At 64.6% G+C, this 24,900-nt stretch overlaps 1 protein-coding gene and 1 long non-coding RNA gene across 9 annotated transcripts; one reads left to right on the forward strand and one right to left on the reverse strand.

Moving 5' to 3' along the window:
* Positions 1-810: 810 nt before the first annotated feature.
* Positions 811-5,409, reverse strand: LOC138843966 (uncharacterized). The gene is made up of 2 exons (XR_011379218.1): positions 5,298-5,409; positions 811-2,285 (listed from the first exon to the last, which is right to left on the reverse strand). It is a non-coding gene; the product is annotated as an uncharacterized lncRNA (long non-coding RNA).
* On the forward strand, positions 4,425-23,364 carry ALS2CL (ALS2 C-terminal like). Of its 8 annotated transcripts, none has more exons than XM_051852523.2 (26): positions 4,425-4,710; positions 7,920-8,048; positions 8,645-8,843; positions 9,148-9,213; positions 9,493-9,658; positions 9,974-10,105; positions 10,596-10,715; positions 11,461-11,519; positions 11,630-11,696; positions 12,017-12,213; positions 13,059-13,124; positions 13,500-13,598; positions 13,710-13,871; positions 14,093-14,204; positions 14,962-15,039; positions 15,680-15,810; positions 16,830-17,003; positions 17,107-17,203; positions 17,335-17,492; positions 17,869-17,934; positions 18,634-18,807; positions 19,579-19,621; positions 20,512-20,573; positions 20,671-20,820; positions 21,080-21,176; positions 21,537-23,364. In XM_051852523.2, the coding sequence occupies exons 2-26, from the start codon at positions 7,946-7,948 to the stop codon at positions 21,615-21,617; spliced, it is 2,859 nt and encodes a 952-aa protein (XP_051708483.2). In that variant the 5' UTR covers positions 4,425-4,710; positions 7,920-7,945; the 3' UTR covers positions 21,618-23,364. The 8 variants fall into 8 exon arrangements, 7 of the variants coding, with proteins under 7 accessions (XP_051708483.2, XP_051708484.2, XP_051708486.2 ...); XM_051852524.2 differs by lacking the exon at positions 4,425-4,710 and adding an exon at positions 4,730-4,885; XM_051852526.2 differs by lacking the exon at positions 4,425-4,710 and adding an exon at positions 4,997-5,145.
* Positions 23,365-24,900: the final 1,536 nt, after the last annotated feature.

A 24,900-nucleotide genomic window follows, 5' to 3' on the forward strand; every position in this document is an offset into this window, starting at 1 on the left:
CAGCCACAGGCCAGGCGAGGGAAAAAAATTTACCCTGAGCAGCAGCAAGGTCACCGTAGGACATGGGGCCAGAGAGGCCAGACTGCACAAACCATTGCTCCTCTCTGCCTCTGTCTCCTGACTGCAGGACAGGGCGGCACAGAGTACCCACAGCGCTGCAGGGATGGACCTGGGGTACCAGCTCTCCTTCCCGGCTCCCTGGGCTCCCATTGGAGGCTGAGCCGGGGGAAGGGTGTGTTTGTGTTCTGTAGAGTTCATTGTTTCTCTCTCTCTCTCTCTCTCTTTCTCTCTCTCTCTCTCTCTCTCTCGTCTCTTTTAAGATTTATTTATTTATTTGAAAATCAGAGTTACACAGAGAGAGAAGGAGAGGCAAAGAGAGATGAGGTCTTCCATCTGCTGGTTCACTCCCCAATTGGCTGCAACTGCTGTGCTGATCCGAAGCCAGGAGCCAGGAATCAGGAGCAGTTCCAGGTCTCCCACGTGGGTGCAGGGGCCCAAGGACCTGGGCCATCTTCTACTGCTTTCCCAGGCCATAGCAGAGAGCTGGATAGGAAGTGGAGCAGCCGGGACTCGAATTGGTGTCTGTATGGGATGCTGGCACTGCAGGCGGTGGCTTTACTCGCTACGCCACAGTGCTGGCCCTATAGAGTTCATTGTCTTTTTCACCCATCAACCACATGGGAGACTGGGAAGAAGCTCCTGGCCCCTGGCTTTGGTCTGGCCATTTGGGGTGTGCACCAGCGGATGGAAGGGCTCTTTCTCTATCTCACTCTCTCTGTAACTCTGTCTTTCAAGTAAATGGAATAAATCTTTAAAAAAAAAACAAAACAAAAAAAGGAAGTTTAATGATTTAAATTCACTTTTGCATTATCTGATGACGGTAAAGTTCGGCTGAAGCAAAAATCAATGCTGTCATTCAAAACTCACAGTGTGAAGAAAATGTACTTCTGCTTTCACACGATGTCTCTCGGCGATGGGTAGGCTCATGTTTTATAACTTCTGAAGTTGTTAAGGCTTAAAGTGGCTCTCAAGTTCTGGAACAAGACGGGTTCTGTGAATGCCTGCCCACCCCCCTGCGCCCCAGTCCCTTACCTGTGGAGAAGCCCCCAGGCACACGGGCAGGCTGGCATTGAGAGCAGTACAGATGCAGCCAGGAGTGGGGTGGGGTCAGGCCGCCTGCCCATCACAAGCCTGCTGTTAAATGTGGCATTGCTATGAGTATGGTTGTCTCTGTTGTTAATTGCACTATAGTGTTACACTCTGTAAAAACCAAACAACCCGTGGGCAGGTGGTTTACTGGTTAAACCACAGTTGGTGCCCACACCCAGTACCTGGGTTCAAGTCCCAGCTCTGCTCCAATTCTAGCCTCTTGATAATGCAAACACTGGGAGGCAGGATTGACAGCTTGAGCACTTGGGTCCCTGCCACCAACATGGGAGATTCGGTTCCTGGCTCTGTCCTGGTCATGGTAGGCATCTGAGGAGTGAACCAGTGAATGGGAGTGCTCTGGGTCAGTCTGTCTCACTGTCTGCCTGTCTCTCTCTCTGCATTTCTTATTACTATATTAAATAAATAAGCAAAATGTAAGGGACTGGCATCGTGGTACAGCTGGTTAAGCTGCCCACCTGCAATGCCATCATCCAAAAGGGTTGTAGTTCGAGTCCCATCTGCTCTTCTTTTGATCCAGCTCGCTGCTAATGTGCCTGAGAAAGCAGCGGAAGATGGTCCAAGTATTGGTTTTCTGCTACCCATGTGAGATACCCGGATGGAGCTCCTGGCTCCTGGCTTCAGCTTGGCCCAGCCCTGGCTGTTGTGGCCATTTGGCGAATGAACCAGCAGAGGAAAGATCTCTGCTTCCCTCTCTCTGTGTAACTCTGCCTTTCAAACAAATAAATAAATCCTTAAAAAATAAAGTTAAAGATTTTTATTTTATTTATTTTAGCGCTAGGCAAGGGTGGGGTCGGGAGAGGAAGAAACAGCAGGGATCTGAGTACTTCGGCCATCACCTGCAGCCTCCCAGAGTGCACGTTAGCGGGAAAGTGGATCAGAAATGGAGGGGCTGGGACTTGAACCCGGGCACTCTGATATGGGATGCAGACTCCCCAAGCAGCATCTTAACCACCTGCCAAACATCTGCCCCCAAACACACTGGAAGTTTTAGAAGAACAGAACAATACTTCACTCACTTGACGCCTGGTTCCTGCACCTGGGTCTCCATCCCCAGTACTGAGCACCACGTTGAAACAAGCATGGCTGTGACTTCCTCTCCTGTTGGCTGGTGTGGACTTGAAGCCCCGGGAGGAGGTGGCCCTCAGGTCACAGGGGGACCAGGGTCTCCAGCTCAGCGTTCTGAGCTGTCCAGTACTGCTTCTTGGGGGGGTCCCCACACCCCCGCACCCTGCTCCCAGCTGAGTTCATTGGGTCTAGGGTGGGGGAGCGTGGCTCCCCGGAAGGCAGTGTTCCCTCCATGGGGGACGTGGGTGCTGGCCTGCACAACCCTGTTTGTCCCTTCCTCCTCTGCTATTTTTAGCTCAGTGGGTTTCCTGTGGGGACCAGTGCAGCCTCCAGGGCCTTGGGGTTGGAGGCTATGGGGAGGCCATGAGCAGCAGCCACGGGAGCCCATGGACACTTCTCTCCTGGGGCACCAGGGAAGCTGGGGGCAAACCGTGGAGAAGCCCCCAGGCACACGGGCAGGCTGGCATTGAGAGCAGTACAGATGCAGCCAGGAGTGGGGGTGGGGGCTGCACAGTCTGAGCCTGTGACACAGTGCCTGGGGCCTGCTGGGAGCGGCCGTCCCTGAACTTCTTGGCCCTAGGCCTGGCCTAGAATAGCTCTGGGGCCGAGCCAGGGTTGGGTCAGAACTGAGTGTTTGTGTACCAAGGCACTGGTGGACATGGGAGCGTGTGGGCACCCTGCACGAGGCTCTGTGCCTGGCTGGGTGTGTCCCCAGAGCCCTAGACGTCAGCCACAGACCTGTGTGCATTCCCCGTGGACCGGCACCTGATTTGCACGCGTGCCCGCATACAGGGCCACTCCTAGGATTGTGCAACAGAGGACCTGCCTGCCGGTTCCCCCAGCAGACAGGGCCGTGGAAATGCATGTGTGTGCAGGGGTGAGGGAGTGTGTGCATCTGGGGTGGGACTGTGGCCAAGGGCAAAGGGCAGCTGGCCCCAGGGGAGGCTGTCCCTTAGGCACCACCAGAGGTCCTGAGGCCCTACCTGGCCCCAAGCCAAGCATGAACCAGGAAAGAAGCTGGACAGGTGTTGCCCCATTGGGCAGATAATAAAACTGGGCTTGCAATGCGCGTGAATTTGCCCAGTGAGTGGGGCAAGGCTGGCCCCCAGCCCAGAGCTCAGTCAGCCTTCCCATCTCCCTAGATATGGCCGAACAGGAAGTGTGCACACTGGGGAGGGGGCCAACGGGGAGCCCTGCCCTTCCTGCCTGAGCCTAGTCAGCACTGCTTCCCTCAGCTACCTGTCCAGGTGAGGAGGCTGAGGCCAGAGCGGGGAGGGAATAGCCCCTGGACACCTAGCACAAGATCAGACCTGTCCCTGCCGTCCCATCTGGAGACACCACCTGCTCCTGGGCACTGTGGCCACTCTCCGGCCCTTGCCCTCCCGCCCCAGCCCACACCCATGTCCCCGGGATCACAGATCTGCTAAAACCCTGCTCATCCTTGGAAAGAGCCACTCCAGTCTGCCATGCCCCACCTCCAGCAAGGGAGGGGCAGGTGGCACCATTCCACCAGCGGGGGCACTGGGGCTCCTGGAGCCCACGTACTGCCCAGGGTCCTGGTTTGGCTTCTTTCTGGAACACTCTGCTGCCTCCCACTGCCCCATAGGGCAGACCTGGGAGGCCTGCTCGGGACGCGACGCTTCAGTTCATTCCACACGAGGGGCATTGGCTCTGCCTGGCTGTGCTGCAGGTGCCTGTAACACAGGGTGACACAGGCCACCAGGGCTGTGAATGGGGTGGGAGCAATGTCCAGAACCTAAGGGTGGACACAATGCCGGGAGGCCCCTGGGGGCCCAGCCCTCTGCTTCACCCTGGGCAGATGCACCTGGCTGACTTCTCAGGGAAGGTGGTAGGACACCACCAGCGTAGCCCTGGTCGGGCAGGGAGGGAGTGGGCACCAGGGAAGCAGGCGTTTGCCCTGGCGCAGCTGGGCCCGGAGAGGTCACAGCCAGGGGCCCTGGCAGCCATGGAGGGCAGGGCAGGGTTGGGTCTGGAGGAGGATGAGGACCCAGGAGGACAATGTCTTCCCCCACCCTTTCCAAGGTCGCCGGCCCTGGCGCAGCCGGCTTTACGCTCCACAGCACCCTGCTGGACACGGGCGTGGGGGCAGGCAGCTTTCCAAGGTCACAGGCCGCCCGGGGTGCCAGCTTCCAACGTCACCGATCCGCCCAGCGCTCGGCTTGCGCGGTCCCCGTGTAACTTGGGGCGGGCGGGAAGGCCCGAGACTGAACAACGCGCCACGCGCGGAAGCGGAGGCTGCCTCCCCACGCCGCGCTCCGCGGGCGGGACGCAGGCCCGGGTCCCGCCTCCAGCCCAGCCGGCCGGCCCGCCTCCCGCCGTGGCCACGGAGCGCTGAGGACCAGCAGGGTGCCCGAGGGGCACCCCGAGGAGACCGCGCTGGCCGGGGCGCACGGACGCCGGTCCCCACCCTCGTGAGGCCCCTGCCCGAGGCGGGGCGGGGCGCGCGCGGCGCAGGTGAGGGTGCTCTAGGGGTCGCGCGGCTGTGGGCGGGCTCTCTGGGTTTTTGGGGCGGCGCAGGGGCGGTTCCCCGGGTCGCGGGGCCGCACCCACGGGAGAGGAGGTGCCGCCGCCCCGAGCGAGAGCCCGAGAGGGTGGCGTTGTTCGCCTAGCGGCTGGAACAGAAACTCCTGTGAGTGGCAGGGAGAGGGAGGAAAGAGCTGGGACACGTGCGGCGGAGATAAGGTGGGGGCGGGGGAGCTCGAAGCCTCGGCTAGGGAGCAGAGGAGGGGTGCTTGGGGGGGAGGTGGGACGGGACTGTGGGGAGGGGGCACGTGTAGCCCCGGCGGTCCCTGTCCCCGCCGCCCACCACTGGGCATGCTGGCCGCCCAGGGGACCTTTAGGGCATCCAGGGAAAAGCCTCCACAGCAAGCAGAACCAGGAAATACTGGAGTGAGTGCCATGACGGGGTGTGGCGGAGGGGCCAGGCCTGGGGTGGTGGTGGAGGGAGGCAGTGACCGTGCCCTGGGGGGCCCTAGTGTAGACAGAGGCCAGGAAGGCAGGGGAGAGAGCAGGTCTGGTTCCAGGTGAGATGGCTGACTCACCTGGGCATGCAGTGACTGGCCAGTCCGTCCTCACCCTGCCCCACGCCCCGCGCGGAGCCCCAGAGCTGTCTGGGGCAAGGCTCTGAGGCTGGGCCCTGCCGGGAAGTCGTTGTGTGCCTCAGTGAGTCACCCAGCCTCTGAGTTACCTGGCGCAGGTGGGGCAGGTGGGGCTGGGAGCCAGAGGCTGGGTGTGAGCCCTGCGGATGCTGTGCCTCCGTTTCCCCGCCTGTACAACCTGCCGTTAATGAACCTGTGAGTTGGACGCAGGGAGCAGGTGAGGAGGCCCTGCCCTCTGCCAGTGGGACTGGGGGGTGTAGGGGGGTGCTCCTGCTGGGCCCTGTTCTGTCCAGGTTTAGCACCCCTCCTCTTGCCCTGCACAGCCACACACTCAGGCACGCTCACAGCCACACCTCTGCCTTCCACCCTCCTCCTCGCTTCCAAGATGAAGGCTCAGAGGTCCTTGTCTGGGAGACACCAGAGCAGACTGAGCCCCTGCTGAGCCCCCCCACCCCACTGCAGCCAGGCCCCGCCCACTGGCTCTGCAGCGCCCACCTTCTGCCTCTCCTCTGTGTGACTTCGTTCCCTGGGGTTACACATCCTACTAGGGCCACTGACCTGGAGGGGTCCCCAGAGTTAGGGGTCCCCTGGCAACCTGGGTCTGTCTCAGGCTGCTTTGTAGGGCGGAGAACCTGGGGCCCAAGCGCCCACCCCTAAGAAAGCCCCCTGCATCAGTTTGCCCTGTTAGGGGGTGACCAGTGGTTCACAAAGCTCTCATCTACTCAGAGCCTCTCGCATGGGAAAGAGTGACAGCCCGAGAGGGGCAGGGTCGCGGCCAAGGGCAGGAGCTCTCCTGGGGGGAGCAGCTGAACTGTGGGTAGTTCCAGGCCTTGGGACAGGCGGACGGAGGGCTCTGAGGGGAGAGGCTTTTTCGGGGGGCGGAGAGCTCCCGGCACAGGTGTGGTGGTGGGTAGGGGTGCTGGTGATTTCCTGCAGTGTTTCTTCGACTTGCCCCGAACTGGTTCTTAGTCTGCACCTCCCAGCCTGGCCCACCATGGCCTCCAACCCTGGGGCATCCTGGTCTCAGTGCAGCTGGCCACCAGCTGGGGGTGGAAGGGTCACCCCTCAAGGGGCCTCTCTAGTCCCTGGGTTTCTGGGGACTCCCTGCTGGGCGCCCCGGTCTGCCCCTGCCCTGCCGCCGCCATGTGCCCAGGGCCTGGGCCGCCTCGGGCCAGCAGGGGGGAGATGGCCGCAGCTGGGCGTCCGGCGGCTTCCCCTTCCTGCCGCTCCCCAAGCAGCAGGGAGGGAAAGGTGGGGCAGGAATTCCTGGGCCTGCGCTCTTGGCCTCTTGGCCGCAGTTCCCAGGCGCCTCCCTCCTGTGCTCCTGCACAGGGCTGGGCACTGCCGGAATCCTCGGAGCAGGGTAGGACCCTTCCCGCTTGCCCATCGGGTTTGCCTGGGACACCTGGCTGGCCCTGGCTGCGCCCAGAGCCTGAAGGAGTCAGAAAGGAAATGGCCCGGAGGCTGTGAGGCCTCTGGTCAGGTCCTGTGGGCGGTTGAGGGCACAAGTCTGACGGGGAAGGGCCTGGGCTTTGGGGCTGGGTCTGACGGGGAAGGGCCTGGGCTTTGGGGCTGGGTCTGACGGGGGAGGGCCTGGGCTTCGGGGCTGGGTCTGACGGGGGAGGGCCTGGGCTGTAGGGCTGGGTCTGAGCCCAGGCCCCTCACTGCCCCTCCCTGCTGTCAGGACACTTTTCCCAGGTGCTTCCTCCCTGCTTAGAAGGTCGCTTACTCCGGGACGGGGGATGCAAGACTGGAGCTCCCCTGTCCACCCAGTGCCCCACCCTACACTGAGAAGGCTCCTTGGCAGGGGTAGGGAGGGTCCAGACCCCACCCCATGCTGACTTGTGTCTCTCAGTGCCCGGCCCCATCTCCTCTGCACCTGACACCGAGTTCTCCCAGAGTCTGCCCTTGGATCCCACTGTTGCCTGGCTCTCGCGTGCTCCACAGCTCCTGTGGCCTGCTGGGGGGAGGTAGTCAGGCCCCTCTGTTGCCCTGTTAGGGTGCTGCTTGGTGGACCGCCCTCCAAGGCCGGGCCCTTGTAGTTCCCCTGCCTGTGTGCATGGCCTTTCTTCCTTATCTCTTCCATCCTCCATGGCTCCAGCAGGAAGCCCCCTGAGCCATGGCCTTGAGGACAACACTGGGCTCCTCTGTGTCCAGGTTTCCAGAGCCTTCGCTGGGCTGAGGAAGTGAAGAAGGGGGCCTGGCTAGAGCGCAGATAGTACCCTGGGTGCGTGGGATCCATGGTGCATGTTTGAGCAGAGGGATGAGACTGCCCCCAGCTGGGCTTGAAGAGCATCTGCCCTTTCGGGGAGAAGGCGATGTGCCCCTTGGCAGCTCCGAGCCTTTCCTCCCATTCTTCCAGCCCCCAGAGCGGGCCCGCGCAGAGAGCAGGGGCAGGGGCAGCCGCCAGCCCGGGGTCTCCCCCTTGGGATGACCTGCTGGGCTCACTGCTCAGCTCTGATGTGGGTGCCGATGGTCCTTGCTTCTGGGAGCCCAGTCCAAGAAGACAGGCACCGATCCTCTCCCACCAGTGCCGTCTGGTTCTGAGCTGTGTCCCCCCACCAGGAGCCCCTACGTCTGGCACCCTGGCCATGTGCAGCCCCGAGGAGTCAGCCCTGCTGCGGCTGGAGGAGGGCTTCTCAGCCGCCCTGGCCCACATCAACAGCCTTGTCCTCCAGCCCCTGCTCTCGGCCGGTGAGTCCAGGCAGTCCAGGCAGTCCAGGGGATGTGGGAACGGGGCCCTCAGAGCCCCAGATTTCTCAGCCTTAAATGGGAGTGGTCACACTTGGCATTAGCATCTTCTGATAGAACTGGGCCCTGGCCCCCAGGCTGGCTGCTCCCTTCACCAAGGGACCCTGAGGGCCCGGGCCATGAACCTGCTTGTAGCCCAGAGCTGGCTGTGCGTGGCCCAGGCCTGGAGACTGCCCTATGCCTGAATTCTCACCTTGCACCCACCGGAGAAGCCCGACCAGAAGGCCGGATACCTGGACTTCCCTGGCGGCCACTCTCAGGGCCTCTGTACCTGTGAAACGGCAGTGGACGGATCCTGGTCCTGCAGGCTCCACGCTGTGGACCCGAAGTGGCCAGGGCCGGGAGCCAGGGACCAGCAGGAATTGGTGGTAGCCAGGCCGTTGCTGTTCAGTGAGGAGCTGGACACCTGCTTCCTCTGCCCCAGCCCGCCCTTCCCCTGCTGAACTCTAGGGGGCACCAGTCCCGTTCCCAGGACCCTGCTGCAGCTCCAGGGCCATGCCCCCTCTCCCGCTCACCCCTCTACTGTGCTCCTACCCCAGCCTCAGAACTCTCAGAGCTGCAGGGTGCAGGGTGCCTGCAGCTCCTGGAGCAGCTGCACGGGAGCACCCAGCAGCTCTGCGCAGTGACGGAGGACAGCCTGTGCTCACTGCGCGAGAGGCTGCGCCACCCCGACTCTGCCGGCCTCCAGTCCCTGCTGTTGCTGCGCGACCCTGACCGCGTCTTGCAGGCACACATGGAGTAAGGCTGCCGACACGGGGCTGGCCTCGGCCGCGGCGGGCTCAGGCTGGGGCTGGTGGTTCTCGCCTGGGGCTTGCTCACCTGCATGGGGCTTGCCTATGTCCAGACGTTAGCCCGGTGGCCTGAGCCTTGGGGCCTCCCTAGGAAGAAAGACTGTGATGTGGTCTGTCTCATTGGGCCGGGACTCGCGGTCGCCAGCACCCAGAGCCAGGCCACCACAGGGCTACAGCTGCCCAGTGGGTGGGATCGGAGGACCCCGGAGCTGGGGGCCCTGCTCTCAGGGTGTCGCCTGTACTGCCTGCAGGTACATCGAGTCCTACACGAACTGCTTGGTGGTGCAGGCTTTTCAGAAGGCAGCAAAGAGGAGGAGGTGAGCATGAGCTGTGCCCAGGGCAGCCCTCTACACCTGCAATGTCCGTGGTCCCTGCAGGAAGGCAGGGGGACTGTCACAGCGGCCTGGTCAGCCTGAGGTGCTGCACGGGCTCTGTAGTTCTGACTGGCTTTGGGTGTCACACACACGGGTCAGGGTTTGGGCTGGGGCAGGCCCTGGGGTCTGGGGCAGTGATCATGGCAGGGAGGTGGTGGTGGCGGTGGTGGTGCAGGGGTGGAGGGAGGTCAAAGGCGACACGCGGACCTCCTCCCCCTGCAGCGAGTACTGGCGGGGCCGGCGGAAGGCGCTTCGGCAGCTGCTGTGGGGCGTGAGCCCAGAGGGCTCGGTGGGCACGGTGCTGGTCCAGGCCCTCCGGCAGCCGCTGGCCCACCACGTGCAGCAGTGTGTGCTCCAGCTACTGAGCCTCAGCGGCGCCATCGGGGAGGTGGGTGCTGGGCAGCTTCTACAGGGAAGCCGAGGGAGGGCAGAAACGGGGGCCTTAGCTCTGAAGGAGCTGGCCATGCCTGGGGGCCGAGGGGCTCACACCCCTACCCTGGTGGGCCAGCAGAGACCCGGAGAGCAGATGTAGAATGGGATCCTAGCTGTGAGGACGATGGCCATGGGGCCGAGCTGGAGACACTGGGTGTCCCCTGGGAGCATCTCCAAGACCCCCGCTTCCCCCAGCAGTGGAGGAGCTGGCTGGGGGGAGGGGCTGGCTTTGGCCTTGGTCACACACACATACCGGCTGCCCATCCTGCAGCGTGACCCTGCCCGGGAGCTGGTGGTGCGTGCAGCCGTCCTGTTTGGGAACCTCGAGTCCTTCCTCCGGCAGGCTGTGGACCAGGCTGTGGCCACGCAGGGCCTGTGGCACACCCTGAGCAGCCGGCTGAGGGTGAGTCGGGGCCTGGGGCTGCTGTGTGGCTTGAGCCGCTGGCCGTCTGATCCCCGCCTGGAAGGGGGTGTTAGCCAACCTGGGCAGAGCCTCTGTCGAGCCATGCTGGTTTGTCAGCTCAGCGTCTCCGGGGCCAGTCCTGACCTGGCTCATGTCGCAGCCCCACCTGCACGGCGTGTCCTGCCCCTGCCAGGAGAGTCCCTGTGTCCCCAGAGGGAGCTTGGGGAGAGCAAGCGGGGGAGACAGGGCCTGCGAGGGTGGGCTGTGGGAGAGGACCAAGCGCAGCTCCAGGAGACAGGCGCTGTGCCACCTTGTGGGGTGGGGAGGGGGCTGGGAACAGCCCTTCCCGGCCTCTGAGCCCCAGTGCCTGCCTCTGCTCTGGGGGTCTCTCCAGGTCCACCCGAGGAGGCATCCTGGAGGAACCTGGGGTGTGGCGTTCAGGCTAGGGTGCCTGAGCGATCACCCCGGGTCCCCTACCCCCACCCCCCAGGACGTGCTGTGCACCCCTGCTCGCCGGCTCTTGCAGGACAGCCACGACGTGCCTGTGACGGCCACCCCGCTGCGGGCCGAGCGCGTGCTGCTCTTTGACGACGCCCTGGTGCTGCTGCAGGTAGGGTGGGGCTGACCGAGGTCTTGGGGCTGCAGTGGGGTTCTGAGGTCTGGCTGGAAAAGGAGCAGGAAAGGGACAAGTCGCTGGGACTGCAGACATGGGCTGGGGAGGAGGCGGGGACAGGAAGCGGGTGCTGCTGGTTGGGGGAGGGCAGGCAGGCAGAGCTGACCCTGAAGGAGCAGGGCTATGGGGCTGGGCTGCCCCGGGGTGGGGGGCTGGCCTGCTGCCCCTGTGACGTCCCCAGCACTGACCTCTGTGCCCCTCAGGGTGTTGGCCCGGAGCTTCCTCACAGCCGGGGCAGCGGGTGTTGGCCCAGCCTGGCCAGGGGGTTGGTTCTGATTCTGTTTGAGTTCCCCTCCACTCCTCACCCCGGGCCCTGGAGATACTGCCCTGCCCCTGGGCCCACTGTTGACAGTGCTGGGCCTGCCCTCGTGTCTGGCTGCATCGTGGCGAGCTCCTCATACACCCCTGGTCCCCGGGCTGGGCCCGCTCCTCCTCCCCTGGACTGCGGAGCGGCCCCTGGGCCACCCCAGCTGGTGGGGGTCACCACGTGGACGTGTCCTAGAGGGGGGGGTGTCGGGTCTGACCCTTGGAGCAGGGGCTGCAGGAGCAGAGGCGCTGAGCGGGAGAGTGAGGCAAGCGCAGGGGTTGCAGCGCTGGCGAGGGCGAGGGTGGCGCTCGGGGGCAGAGGGCAGGCGAGGGGCGGGGCTGGGCTCCGATGACACCTGTGCCACTCTTCTTCTAGGGCCACAGCGTCCACACTTTTGATCTGAAGCTGCTGTGGGTGGATCCTGGGCGGGATGGGTGAGTGACTCCCGCCCTCCGCCCCCGACACCTGCCCCCAGCCCAGGGCCCCGGCTTGGGCCTCGCCCGCGGACCGAGCAGGGGCCTCCCCACCGCCTCCGTCTGCCCAGGTGCGCGTTTCAGCTCCTCACGCCTGAAGACGCATTCTCTCTTTGTGCCAAGGACCGCCAGGGCCAGGTGAGCGGGGCCGAGCTGCGTGGTGGCTGTCGGGCAACTGGGGTCAGGGGTCAGGATCCCCCAGGGAGTGGGGGGCCCCTCTCGGAAGCCAGAACCGGAGCCTGACTTGATCCCTGCTCGCAGGTGTCGTCCAGCCCCTCTGGACGGGCCCTGTGCAGGGGGCGGGGATCTCAGTGGGGCCAGGAGCAGGGTCCTAGGAGCAGTCGGAGGTGCCTACCTCCTCGGGGGACAGAGAGGGACCCAGAGCTGCCCCAGAAGGCTTCTCACAGGGGCTGCCCTGGCAGCCAAATGGCCTGAATTTCTCCGTCCACTCCCACCAGGCGGTCTGGCAGTGGAAGGTGACCCGGGCTGTGTGCCAGGCCCTGCGGGGAAAGAAGGACTTCCCGGTGCTGGGGGCTGGCCTGCAGTCATCGGAGCCCCCCGCCTACCGCTGTGGAGCCTACACCTTCTGCGCCGAGGGCCGGTTTTGCCGTGCCACCTACGAGGGCGAGTGGCAGCGTGGCAGGCCCCATGGCAAGTGAGTAACTTGGCTCCGGGCCGGACCCCCACCCCTTGGGGCTCCCTGGGGGTGGTAGGTGGACTCTGCGGAGTCTGCCCCCAGCCCTCCTGGACAGGGTCAGTCCATGCCTGCCGTGGTCCCTGTGGGGACACGCTGAGCAAGGCCAGCCCCAAGCCCCCAGGGCTTTGGAGGGGGAGAGGCAAACTGTCACCGCTGCACCCTGTCTGGGGTGGGGCGGGGCTTGTACACGTTCTGTCTGCACGTCACCAGGAGAGATGCTGAGCCTGGTGACTGGTGTGCCCTAGCAAGTCTGCAGGCAGGTTCTAGGGCGAGCCTGGCCTTGGTCATGGGTCTGTGTGACCCTGCAGGCCGGCAGGCCTTTAGAGAGCGTGTGCCCCATCTCACACTGTGGCTGGGAAAATGGAGACCCTGAGCGCAGGTGGGCTGCATAGAGATCGCCCTCTCAGGCACATCCCTTACTCTTACCAGCCTGCTTCCAGAAAGAGCTTGAGGAGGCTTGTGAACAAAGTGTGGGAAAACAGTGCCTCGTCAGAAGAGAGGAGCCTCACTGACTGGCACGTAGCCTGAGCTTAGCATTTAGCTCTGAGCCTCCTGCTGGCCAAGGGCAAAAGGGAACCTAGACGATTGCAGGCTCTCTGGGGTTTGTGTTGAGTGCACTTGTGCCAAGTCTCGAGAAAGGCAGGTGGGGCCTCCTGGGGGTACGGCGAGGGTCTCGGAGCTGTCGGGAGGGCAGAGTCCCGTCCAAGGGGGAGCCTGGGGGTGAGGGAAGAGAGGGCCTCTGAAAGTGTGGCCGAGGCGGCTGAGGGAGGGACGGTGGGCCTGATGCCCGTGGATGCTTGCAGGGGAACCCTGAAGTGGCCAGACGGGCGCAGTCACGTGGGCGATTTCTGCCAGGGCCTGGAGCACGGGTAAGGCTGGCAGGGGTGCTCGGAGGGGGTGGCGGGCAGAGCGGTGTCTGCCCCCCTGCCCGGCCCCATCCTACGCTCCCAGACCCCCAGCAGGAGCTCTAAGACCGTCTGGTTAGGCTCCTCTTGTTGTATAAAAAGGGGGTGCAGGCCCTGAGTAAGGGATAGAACTCAGCCCAGCTTGGGGAGCAGGACGACCGGAGGCCCCGGGGTGCCTGGGGCTGCCACGGAGAGGGGCCCTGGGGAGAAGCAGGGTTGGGCACCTGCGTCGCCCTGGCAGCTGGGAAGGCCCTCGCAGGAACGCCCTGTGGGGAGCTCCGGTTGGGGCCACACAGGGTGCTGGCCCTGGCCCTGACTGCCACCCGGCCATGCCGGCAGCTTTGGCATCCGCCTGGTGCCACAGGCCTCCGAGGACAAGTTTGACTGTTACAAGTGCCACTGGACGGCAGGCAGCATGTGCGGCTACGGCATCTGTGAGTAAGTGGCCCTCAGAGGGGGCGGGGGTGGGGGCGGAGTCGGCTCCGGGTGGGGCCCTCCCTTGGGCCGGGGGTCGGCAGGGCCGGGCCAGCTGGCTGTGACCTTCACCAGGTACGGCAATGACCAGGTGTACAAGGGCTATTTCCATGCGGGCCTGCGGCACGGCTTCGGTGTCCTGGAGAGTGCGCCGCAGGGCCCCCAGACGTTCAGGTACACCGGCCACTGGGAGAGGGGCCAGAGGAGCGGCTATGGCGTTGAGGAGGACGGGGACAGGTGAGAACCCTCCCAGGAGGTACCTTCCCCACCCTCCCGCCCCGCCCCGCCCTGCCTCAGGCACACTCCATCCCGCTCCTCCACTTGGCTGTCCTGACCTCACCTCCCCTGAGTGGATTCGAGCGTTGTCACTCTTCCCTCGCTTGCCCCTCCCCTAGCCCTGCCATGCCAGCAGGTGCCCGAGAGTGACTCTGATCCAACCCTGGCCCCTCTTTGCCCAGGGGCGAGCGCTACATCGGCATGTGGCAGGGCGACCAGCGCCATGGCCCGGGGGTCGTAGTCACCCAGGCAGGTGTCTGCTACCAGGGCAGCTTCCAGGCGGACAAGATAGTGGTGCGTGCGTCCTGAGCTCCCCTCCTGCTTGCGGGCGTGGGAGGTGGGGGGGCTGAAGCTAAGATGAGGCCAGTCGGGGGTGAATGGGGACGGAAGCCCGGCCCTGCTGCCCTCCTGCCCTGGCCTTGGCTAAGTCCCTGCCCCATATACTCAGTGAAGTGCGTGGTGGGAATGACGGTGCAGTAGCCTCAGTACCAGATGCTTAGAGACCTCCCGGGCCAGAAGCCTGGCTCTGGGCTGGGCCTGCTACATTGATCTGGTCGGTTCTTCCCTGGGTCTGCAGGTGGATGTCATTGTCCCTAGTGATGGTTAAGTGTGTAAGGTGGCGGAGGCTCAGGGATCCGAGAACCTGCCCGTGTCACGTTCTGCAGAGTGGCAGCGCGGGTCCCCCAAGCCCGGGCACCCCAGCTCTTGCCTCCTGCCACTCCCAGCCTCCCAGCTGCCTCTGCAGCACACCGGGCCCTTCTCACACTTGCGAGCCAGATTCAGAAATAAGTGGAACACACCCCGCATCCCACCCGGCCCTCAGTGTCCTGGCAGCCAGCGTGGCAAGGGAGCCTGACCAGGCAAAGCAGGGTTCAGACAAAAACAGCTCTTCCCAAAGAGGAGCCTGGCTGAGCAAAACCTAGGCAGGAGGTGCCTGCAGCAGGCCAAGGACTGGGGTTACACTGGGCACGGTCCTGGGGGAGGGTGCCAGCTCCCTCCTGTGGGCCCCGCTGTACCCACCGTCCCCACTCTCCCCTGCTTCTGTCCCCAGGGCCCCGGCGTGCTGCTGTCTGAGGACGACTCCCTGTACGAGGGCACCTTCACCAGGGACCTGAGCCTTGTGGGGAAGGTGAGGGCCCCCAGCACTGATCCATACCCTACCAGGCCTCGGGCCCGGGGGGAGGGAGGAGGGTGGGGGCAGCCCCCGTTCCCCCCCAGCACTGGTCCATACCCTACCAGGCCTCGGGCCCAGGGGGGAGGAGGATGGGGGCAGCCCCCGTTCCCCGCCGTGCAGCTGTGAGCCTGCTTGCATCCAGGGGGTGCTGCTGCTCTCCTGGCCGGGTCCCCTCGTTCAGCACATGTGGCCCTCATCCCCACCTTCCCCCACCCCATGCCTTGTGCAGTCACCACCCTGCCTGAGCCCACCTAGCAAAGGGACGCTGCTGGGTCTTTAAGGGGAACCGCAGGCCGTCTGGGTTTTCTGATGACTGGAGGGTTCCCCTGGCCTAGAGTGGGAGAGGCTTGGGGAGGCGGGGCCATGCATGGGACAGCTGCATGCAGCAAGGACTCGCCCTTCCCCCTGCCTTCTTCCCCACCCCCAGCTCTCCCAGGGACAACTGTCCCCCCCCCCCCTTCCCTGGGAGTCCCTTCTCCACTGCTCCCCCTCTTGCCCAACCCAGAGGTGAGCTCCTGGCCGGTGGGGGTAGGGGTGGCTCCTGACACACCTGTCAGTCCATGGCCCCTGCCGACAGTTCCCCTCCTGGCTCCAGGGTAAGGTCACCTTCCCCAATGGCTTCACCCTGGAGGGCACATTCGGCAGTGGGGTGGGGAGAGGACTGCACACGCAAGGCGTACTGGACACAGCTGCTGTCCCGCCGGACCCCAGCAGCACCCGCAAGAGGTGAGCGCCTGGCCGGTGTGGCCCGGGCTTCCGAAGCTGTCGGGGGTGCACCTGTGTCTCTGCCCCCAGCGACCTGGGTCTCGTCCGAGGGGCCTCTCCACACCCCGTCAGGAGGCCCAGGGCACGCAGCACCCATTGCGGACTCTCGAAAGCAAGGCCCACGCGGGGATAACTGCACAGGCCAGAAAACCGGAGACTAAACTGCACGTAGTCTCTCTTCTTAGAAGCCTGCTTTGTTTTTCGGTAAAGGGTACAGGAGACTTTACCAACCAAATGCACACTCACAAATAGAAAATAAAAGCGTGAGTGGACATTGGAAAGGTGTTTGCACAGTAGGCCCCATGTGGTTATGGTTGACATTAGCATGGCTGTGTGTTCCCTGGCAGCCCAGGACGAAGGGAACCTGCAGAGTGGAGTCGTTGTCGCCATCGAGGGGCATGGCGGGGTAGCCTTCTTTCCCTGTGGGGACAGAGCTCTTCCTTGGAAAGAGTTAGAGGGGGGGCTCTTGCTGCGTCTGTTGAGAAAGCCCGGGTGGCGCACAGAGAGGGGCTGCTGTGGGTGACACGTCCGGGGGGCGGCTTGTCACGAGGCTGAGGGGTTACTGGGATGTGCTGGGAGTGGGGTGCAAGTGGGGGATGCCCTGCAGGAGGGCTGGGTGTGTGAGACAGCGTCCACTCTGGGATCAGCTAGAGGGACAGACTGGCCACCGGGGAAGGCAGAGCTGGACATCATGGCAGGGGCAGCTCCAGCTTTGGGCCCTGGGCTCTCCTGGCCAGGACACGCCCTCTGTGCCCTGCAGACCTACCCTCCTGTCTGCCTCTGTCTCTCCAGGCCTCTGAGCCCCGCTCGGTGGCCCATCTTGGGGTCATCTCTCTGTCCCCTCTCTGCCTCTGTCTCCCAGAGCCTGGGAGGTCAGTGCCACCAGCACACCCCCTTGATCCCCCCTTCCTGGGACCTGGACGTGGTCCTGCCCACGCTGCCCTGTCTACCCCGCGTGTCCCCCATGTCCTCCATTGTAGGCAGCTGGGGCTGGACGCCTTACCGGTGGAGAGCCGCTGGCAGGGAGTCTACGGCCCCTTCTGGGACTTCGTGGCTGCTGGCTGCCCCGCAGACCTGCAGGAGGCCATGCTGGGCTTCCACGTGCAGAGCTCGCGGGAGCTGCGCAGGTCCCAGGAGTACCTGTGCTGCACGAGGTGAGGCCCTGGGGCACGTGGGGCGGAGCAGGCTGGGGGAGGGTCCCTGGGAGCCCGGCCCGGCCTGGCGAGGTGAGGGACCTGTGTGTCACGTGTGCCCCAGGACGCACCCCGAGGACAGTGAGGGCGGCGTGGCCGACACCCTGGACGAGCTGCTGCGGCACCGGCAGCCTGAGGCCCTGCAGCAGTACCTGAGCAAGGTGAGGGCCAGCCCCTCGCCTCCTTGTCTGTGGAGGGCCTCTGAGGTCCACCCTGGGAGGCCCGTGGGGCGGGCCGCACTCCCAGGGACCTGGCCCCGAGTGTCTCTGTTGCCCGCCTCCCACTGGCCCAGGCCCTGAGCCACCCCCTGCACCCGCTGGGCAAGCTGCTGCGCACGCTGATGCTGACCTTCCAGGCCACGTACGTGGGCATCGGGGCCAACAAGCACCTGCAGGGGCTGGCCCAGGACGAGGTGAAGCAGCACGCCCGGGAGCTCTGGGCCGCCTACAGGTGACGTCTGCTGCCCCGTGCCCCCTCCCCTGGCATCAGCTCCGCCTGGCACCCAGAGCGGTGGTGCCCCGCTGAAGGCCAACTCCACAAAGCCAGGGAGGGGTGGTCAGGGTGCGGCTGCTGGGCACAAGGGCTCCAGGGGGCCCGATGTGGCCCACAGCTGGAGGCTGAGCCCCAGCCGGGCCCTGGGCTGACCCACGACCCCCCTGTAGCTGAGTGTGACTCAGGCCCCAGCTGAGCTGTGGCTGCGGCACCAAGGTCCCCGGCTGAGTTCCTGGCTCCACGTCTCTAGCTGCTGCGGCTGAGGGGACTGTGTGGGTGAAGCTCTGGTCCCTGCGGGGGCGGCCGCACCATCGCTGTCCCTGTGGGCTTTCAGGGGTCTGCTGCGGGTCGCCTTACAGCGCAGGGGCCATACCCTGGAGGAGGAGGACACCGAGACACGGTGAGCGGCCTGGGGGCGCCTCCAACTCTGTGCTTCTCAGGGGTAGCGGGGTGGGGGGGCATTCGTACTGTTGACCAAGCATTGTGTGTTGCTCATTAGTGGATCCCAGTGACCTGTGACCTCTGTCCTGGGAGCAACCAGGGAGCTGGCGCGGCCACACGCTTGGAACATATCTGTTTGTTCTAACTGTGTCATCCCAGCCTTCTCGCTCCTGCACCATGGGGAAACGGAGGGCTGGCTGGGGCCGAGCCTGAGGTCCCACGGGGCAGGATGTGGGTGGAGCTCCACGTCCATCTGCCCCAGCCCTGCGAGTGTCTGGCCAGAGAGGCCTTGCTGTCCCCGCCCTGCAGGAGGCTAGGAAGGGGGTTGGCGGCACCCTTGGCAGCAAGGGAGGGCTCAGGGAGACCTTTTCCCTGAGCTTTGCTACAAGCTGCTTGGCCCCCTGGGGCCTTGGGGGTCACAGCTGTACCCCAGCTGCAGAATTGGTTCTGGGTGGAGGGAGAAAGGCGCCCATCGGTTGGCCGAGTGAGTAGCGGCTGAGAGCAGGCTGGGGAAGGGTTTTTCTGGGAAGCAGGGGAGGCTGCGGGCTGGGACGCTGTGACTGGGAGCTCCGTGGGGGCTTTCAGGGGTGGCCCCGTGAGGCGACCCCCACCCCGGGCCCTGTGCTGCCGACCCCAGCCTGTCCCGTCTCCCGCCCAGGGACCTGCAGGTGCACAGCGTGATGCTGCCGCTCGTGCTGCCCAGCTTCTACTCGGAGCTCTTCACGCTCTACCTGCTGCTCCACGAGCCCGAGGACGGCCTCTACAGCCAGGGCATCACCAACCTGAGCCTCTTCCCCGACGCCAAGCTGCTGCAGTTCCTGGAAGTGCAGAAGTAAGCCGCCCTCCCCGCCGCACCCCGGCCACCCCGGCCAGGGCTCGCTCGGTGTCTCAGCAGCAGAGCCCTGCCGTCGGTGCCCAGCGGCACAGCGAAGGGAAGCAGCTTTCTCTGCGGTTCCCCCTGCAGAGGCCCCATCCCCACGGGGACCTGCCATTCCCTGCCAGCTCCTCAGCGGAGGCCCTCCTGGCGTGGTTTGGCTGAATGCTGGCTGCCTCAGTGTCCCCTGCTCTGGACACCTGAACTGGGGGGAGGGGAGGCCCCCACGGGGAGCTTGAGGACTGTCCCCGGGAGCAGTCAGGCAGGCCTGTGGCGCGTCCTGGGCCGTTCTCCTCGGCATCCCTGGTATTGACTCCATGGGTGGCCCCTGCCTCTGGCACGAGGGTAGGCACGCTCCCCCCCCTTGGGTCCCCTTTGTTGCACTGAGCCCCTGGCTTCCTGCTGCCTCAGTGCTGCCCCCTGGAGTCCCTGTCCTGCCTTGCAGCCTCTGGTGTTTCCATGGCTCACCAGGCAGGACCGATTCCCCGGCTCTCACCCCTGGCCCCTTTGCTTCAGTGCCGCCCTCAGCCAAGTGCAGCTTCTGTTTTGGGGCCCCCTCTTCAGGCTCCACACTCAGGGGTCCCCCGCAGGCCTGTTTGCTTCCCAGGATGGAGTGACTGGGGGACTGGTGTGGTGGCGCAGGGGACGCGGCGGGGCGGGGAATTCCCCTCTCATCTCGGAGCCTGCGCTCATCCCGACAAAACCTCTCGTCTCACTTTTCAACCGCAGGCACCTGTGGCCGCTGAAGGACCTCAGGCTCACCAGCAATCAGGTGGGAGGGCTCACCTGTTTGCCCCAGGGAGTGGGAGGCCTGAGCCCTGGGGCCCGAGGGTCACCCGCAGCATCCGGTGCTGCTCTGACCCCTGGGTGTAGGGGCAAGGACCGGGCTCTGCCCCTTTGCTGGCTGCGTGGCTGTGCCTCAGTTTCCCCTTCTGCACGAGAGGCCGCACTGGAGCTGCTGCCTAGGGCTGCTGTCGGGTGAAGCCGGCACACGTGCAGCGTTGGTTTAGAACCTACGGGAAACGCGGATTCTGGAGCTCAGGAAGGATCTGCTGAGGCAAACTCAGGAGCGTGGGTGGGCGTTAAGCTGCCGTTGGGTCACCGCATCCAAGTCCTGGAGTGTCTGGTTCAAGTCCCAGCTCCTCTGCTTCTGATCTAGCTCCCTGCTAATGCACACTGGGAGGCAGCAGTGACGTCTCAAGTCCTTGTGTCCCTACCACCCAGGTGGGAGACCCAGAGGGAGCTCCTGACTCCTGGCTTCAGCCTGGCCCAGCCCCAGGTGTTGTGGGCACTTGGGGAGTGAACCAGCAGATGAAAAGTTTTGCTCTCCGCCTTTAAGAAATGAAAATGAATTGTGTTTGAAAAAGAAAACAGAACCTCAGGGAGTGGCCCCGGGAGGCTGTGGCTCAGGAAGCCCTAGGGTTTGAGACCCAGTGACGGAGGCGCTCGGAGTGGGGGGGCCCGGGGGGCCAGTGGCTGCTACCATGCTGGGCTGTGTCCATGTTGCTCCTCCCAACCTCCTGGGCCCATTCAGCCCATTTTACAGTTGCAGAAACTGAGGTCCGCAGCAGAGCTGTGACTTGCTCTGGGTCACTCCGTGCTCAGGGCCCGCCTGGGTGCTGGAGACCCCGGCCTCACCCAGCTGCCTCCCCTTCCACACAGAGGCACTCCCTGGTCAAGGACAAGTGCTTCCTGTCAGCCACTGAGTGCCTGCAGAAGATCATGTGAGTTGTGGCCTGGGGAGGGAAGAAGGGGGGGGATGCAGGGGCGCGGGGCCCCCCGCTGGACCTGAGCCTGGGCCCCGCTCCGCTCCTGCCGCAGCACCACGGTGAGCCCCTGGGAGAAGCTGCAGGTGCTGGAGCGGACGTACGGGGAGATCGAGGCCACCGTGTCGCGGCTGCTGGGCCAGGAGCACAAGCTGCCCATGGATGACCTGCTGCCGCTGCTCATCTATGTGGTGTCGCGGGCCCGGTGAGTCCCGGGCAGGCTGGGACCCTGCACCCGCCACCCCTAACCAAGGCAGCCTCTGAGGCCCGGGAGTGCCTGGTTACAGGTGGAACTGTTCTCAGTACCGATGGGAAAGGCAGGCCGGGGAGAAGAGGGTCCCACCCGGCATCCTGTGTGCCAGAGGCCAAGCAAAGACACCCCGGTGTCCAGCCCTCCCCAGCCGGGCCCCTCCCTGGCTGTGCCGGGCCTGGCCGCAAAGACCCCTCTCTCCCGCTCTCCTTAGAATTCAGCACCTGGGAGCTGAGATCCACCTAATCCGGGACATGATGGATCCCAGCCACATAGGGGGCCTCTACGACTTCCTGCTCACGGCCCTGGAGGTGAGGGCGGAGGTGGTGACCCCCCCGGGGGGGGGGGGCGGGCCCCTTCCCTGCCCCGGACACCACTGTGGGGAGGAGCTCAGGTGCCTGGCTCACGTGTGTCCGTGGGAAGGGGCCTCACGGTACCCCTGCTTCTGCTCATGTTAGGGGGCTCGCCGTGCATCCCAGCCCTGGGGACTCTGGGGCCCTGCCTGCTCCAGGCTGCATGCCGAGCCCCCTGGGAGAGGGAAGACCCTATTCACCCAGCAGACGGTGACTGAGGGCGGCATTGGAGAGGCAGCAGTGCGGGCTGGGAGGGATGCCCTGGAGTCTGTGTAGGGTGCCGGGGAGCCGGCCCCAGCCGCCTCTCTCTCCCGCCAGTCCTGCTACGAGCACATCCAGAGAGAAGACATGCGGCAGCACCGCTTGCCGGGCCCCTGGGACCCCAGGGAGCACTGGTAGCCCCACGCCACCGGGACCCATGGGAGCAGTGACACCCAGCCTGGCTAGAGTGAGGGCCAAGGTGCCGGTGTGGCCCTGAAGCTGGTGGTCTCCCCCTCGGCCTCCTGCGGCAGCTCCCAGGATGGGAGTGAGGAGCAGCTGGCGCCCATGCTACCACGCCGCGGAGCCACCTGGCAGTGGAGGAGGCGGTCTCTGGGGACCTTCCACTTCTGTTTCTGGCCTCGCCGCGTTCTGGAGCCCTCCTGAGGTCCCATTTCGTCCTGGGCTGCAATTCCCCTTTCGCCACTGGTCGGGTTCCCGGCTGCTCGGCACTGCCTGGTTTAGCCAGCCCTCTCCCTGGGCAGACCCCCCCGCCCCCCCGCCAGCTCTGCCGGCTCCCACCTGCTCGGTCTGTGGTGAGGATGGCCACAGTCCCTCCACAACGACACGGAGGGCGGTGCCGGAGCCAGGGGCCGCGTCACCGTCCTTTGGCTGCCTCACTGCCAGTGGCCCGTGAGCCACACACCTGGGACCTCTGTGGGCCTCCCTGCGCAGGGCCAGCCCCCGTCCTGGCCAGCCAGCCCCTCCGCTCAGGACCCACAGGGAATGGGGCCCTGGGACCCCTGTGGGAGGAAGCACTTTGTTTAAGTAGGCGTTCTGGTAGGGAGCCAATTCCTGCTGGGCCTCGGTTTCTCTCCTCAGGGGGCGTGGCCCAGGTGACCTGCAGGGCCAGTAGGGTGAGTGACAGCAGGCAGTGTGGACCGGGGCGGGGTGGGGGAGCAGAGCACTGGGTGCTCCCTGGGAAACAAGCGGGACCCACCGCCTGCAGTGTGCCCTGGGTGGAAAGCGAGTTTGGCTCCTGCCCCAGCTCTAGATGTGCCTTCCACACCAGACAACCGACCTCAGCCCCAGGGACCCTGGGAGAGCCCCGTAACACCTGAGCCACAGGGCACCTGGCCAGGCACCTCCCAAGGGAGCAGATACCCTCGCCCTGGCTGGTGCCACCAAATGTGCTGCTTGGAGAGGCCGCAGGCTCTGCTTCTGTCAGACCCATGGCGTCCCCAAGCAAGTCCCTGCGCAGGAGTGGAGCCGCTGTGGGGTGAGGATCCCAGGACGCCAGGGACAGCCCCGCGCCCCAGGCTCCTGTCAGTGCCCTTCGGTCCCCTCCAGCCGTGTGGCCTGGTCTGGGCCCTTCCTGCAGCACAGCCAGGCATTCGTGCCCTGCACTCCTGCACTTCCGGCCCCCCTGGGGTCAGTGGGCCTCACCCCACACCTGCTGCACTGGCGCCTCTGGGCGTGGCCTGGGGGGGCTGCACATTTCCCCAGGGGAGTCCCAAGAGTGGCCACGTCTACCTCAGACCCAACAGCACAGCCCTCCCAGCTGCTGGGGTCCTTCGCACTGGGCAGTGAGGAGGTTGACAGTGGGGCTCAGGAGCCAGGAAACCACCTGCTGTGGAGGCGGGACCACACCCCAGGGCCGGCCTCCCCGAGCTGGCCCTTCCATGGGTGGTCACCGTGGGCTATCCCAGCAGGACCACGAGTAGTCTCGTTCCTGACCACTGCCCAATCCAGCAGGTGTAGCCAGGAGGCGGGAGAGGCGGTGGCTGAGGGCCGCCCCCCACCCCCTGCGCCATAGGTGACAAAGCCTGCTTTCCAGAGGCAGCCTGGAGGTGGGGAGGGGTCATGGGAAAGGCAAGCGGCGTGGCCAGGGTCAAGGGCGGCCTGTTCTCATCCCCCCTCCCCTCATAATTAAACGGTATATTTGAGAGATGCTTTTCTGGGGTGTTGCCAAATTTAGAGCCCGCTTATTTTGTCAGGTTTTGTTTTGTTTTTAGTCCATTTTGTCTTTTGATGGCACCTGCTGCCTGGAGGTGACAGGGGACGTGAAGTGTCCTAGGAATGCCCCAGGCAGCTGCCCATGGCCGCTTCTATTGCTGCGTGTGGCACCTTGCCTGGCTGGCTGGCTGTGTTCAGGGACCTGAAGCAGGGAGCAGACCACTGGGGAGGCAGAGCCCCCCTGGCTGTGCGGGGGGAATTGGTTGGACCCAGAGAAGGCATGCATGGCAGTCGGCGCCCAGCAGTTCCCCTGGGAGTGGGGCATGGGGCCTGCGGGGTGTCCGACAGGACTGGTCTGCAGCTGTCCTTCTATGGCTGTCCCCGCGGGTCACGGACAGAGCTGACAGGCCTGTGCCTTCTGCTGCCAGCACGTTTGTCCCAGTGGAGGCTGGGAATCCATCTTCCGCTGATTGTTTCAGGAGCCGGACCACGCTGGAGGCCCATGGCCGCTGGTTGGTGGGAATGTAACAGGTGCACTGGGGGCCAAGGTCTCCAGGGCAGGCGCCCTAAATCTGCTTGGGGGCAGACATTTTCCTCCACTCACAGTTTTCAGCAGGTGTGTCCCTGGCTGCCAGCCACTCTGGGCACCTTCCCTGACCTCTGGGGTGGTCCTCAGTGTACTGAATGAAGTCCCCAGGGTGCCCCAATGGTTGCATAGACTCCACATCTGGGATGGCTGTACTGTGGGTGTGTGTGAGAGAGAGAGAATGAGAGAGAATCTTTCACGCACGTGGGAGGTTCGGGGGGTGCCTAGCTTACTCCTGTTTGGGATGTCCTGTTTGCATTTGATGACAGATGTCGACTGGGCCGTGTCTACTGTGTCGAGACACACCCAGATTGGGGATGCCAGGGTGTAACCACACACAGGAAACCGGGCTCTCAGAACCCATCCCTGCCCATTACAAGTCCAGTGATTGCCACCCTGGTGGGCTGTGCTGTGTGCTGTAGCACTTGCTGTACTCAACACGAGGGGGCGCTCTTGCTGAGTGTCAGTAGCCCCCTGCAGTAGGCACAAAGCTCACTCGCCATCGCTTGCCCTTTAGAAGGCTCTGTGGCGCTGCCTGGCTTTGGTGGTTGGCCAGTGTGACCGTCTGCGGGGGCCTCGCCTTGGCTCGGCTGTCTGGGTGCTGTGCTGCGTTGCGGCCACTCTGGCTGGCCCAGGGGAGCCAGGGCTCCCACCTGCCGCTTGTCCTGTGGTCAGGAGCGGGTGCTTGAAACTCAGTGATCACAGTGGCCGCCTGGATGCAGAGCTGCCTTTACCCTGCAAGTCCTCATCCTTCCCCTCCCAGCCCAAGACCCCCGGACACCAAGGCGGGGTGGGGGGCACACTCAGGCGGCTGCTTCCGGTTCTCCCTCCAACATTCCCTGGTGGGCAGACAGTGCGGTGCCCCGCTCCCCTCTGCTCAGCCGCCCCGGCAGATCCTGTCTTTTCACACCCTCAACTCAAAGGAGCTCTCCTGCCTTCCCC

The sequence above is a fragment of the Oryctolagus cuniculus genome, chromosome 10, assembly GCF_964237555.1.
Source record: "Oryctolagus cuniculus chromosome 10, mOryCun1.1, whole genome shotgun sequence".
NCBI classification, from domain to species: domain Eukaryota; kingdom Metazoa; phylum Chordata; class Mammalia; order Lagomorpha; family Leporidae; genus Oryctolagus; species Oryctolagus cuniculus.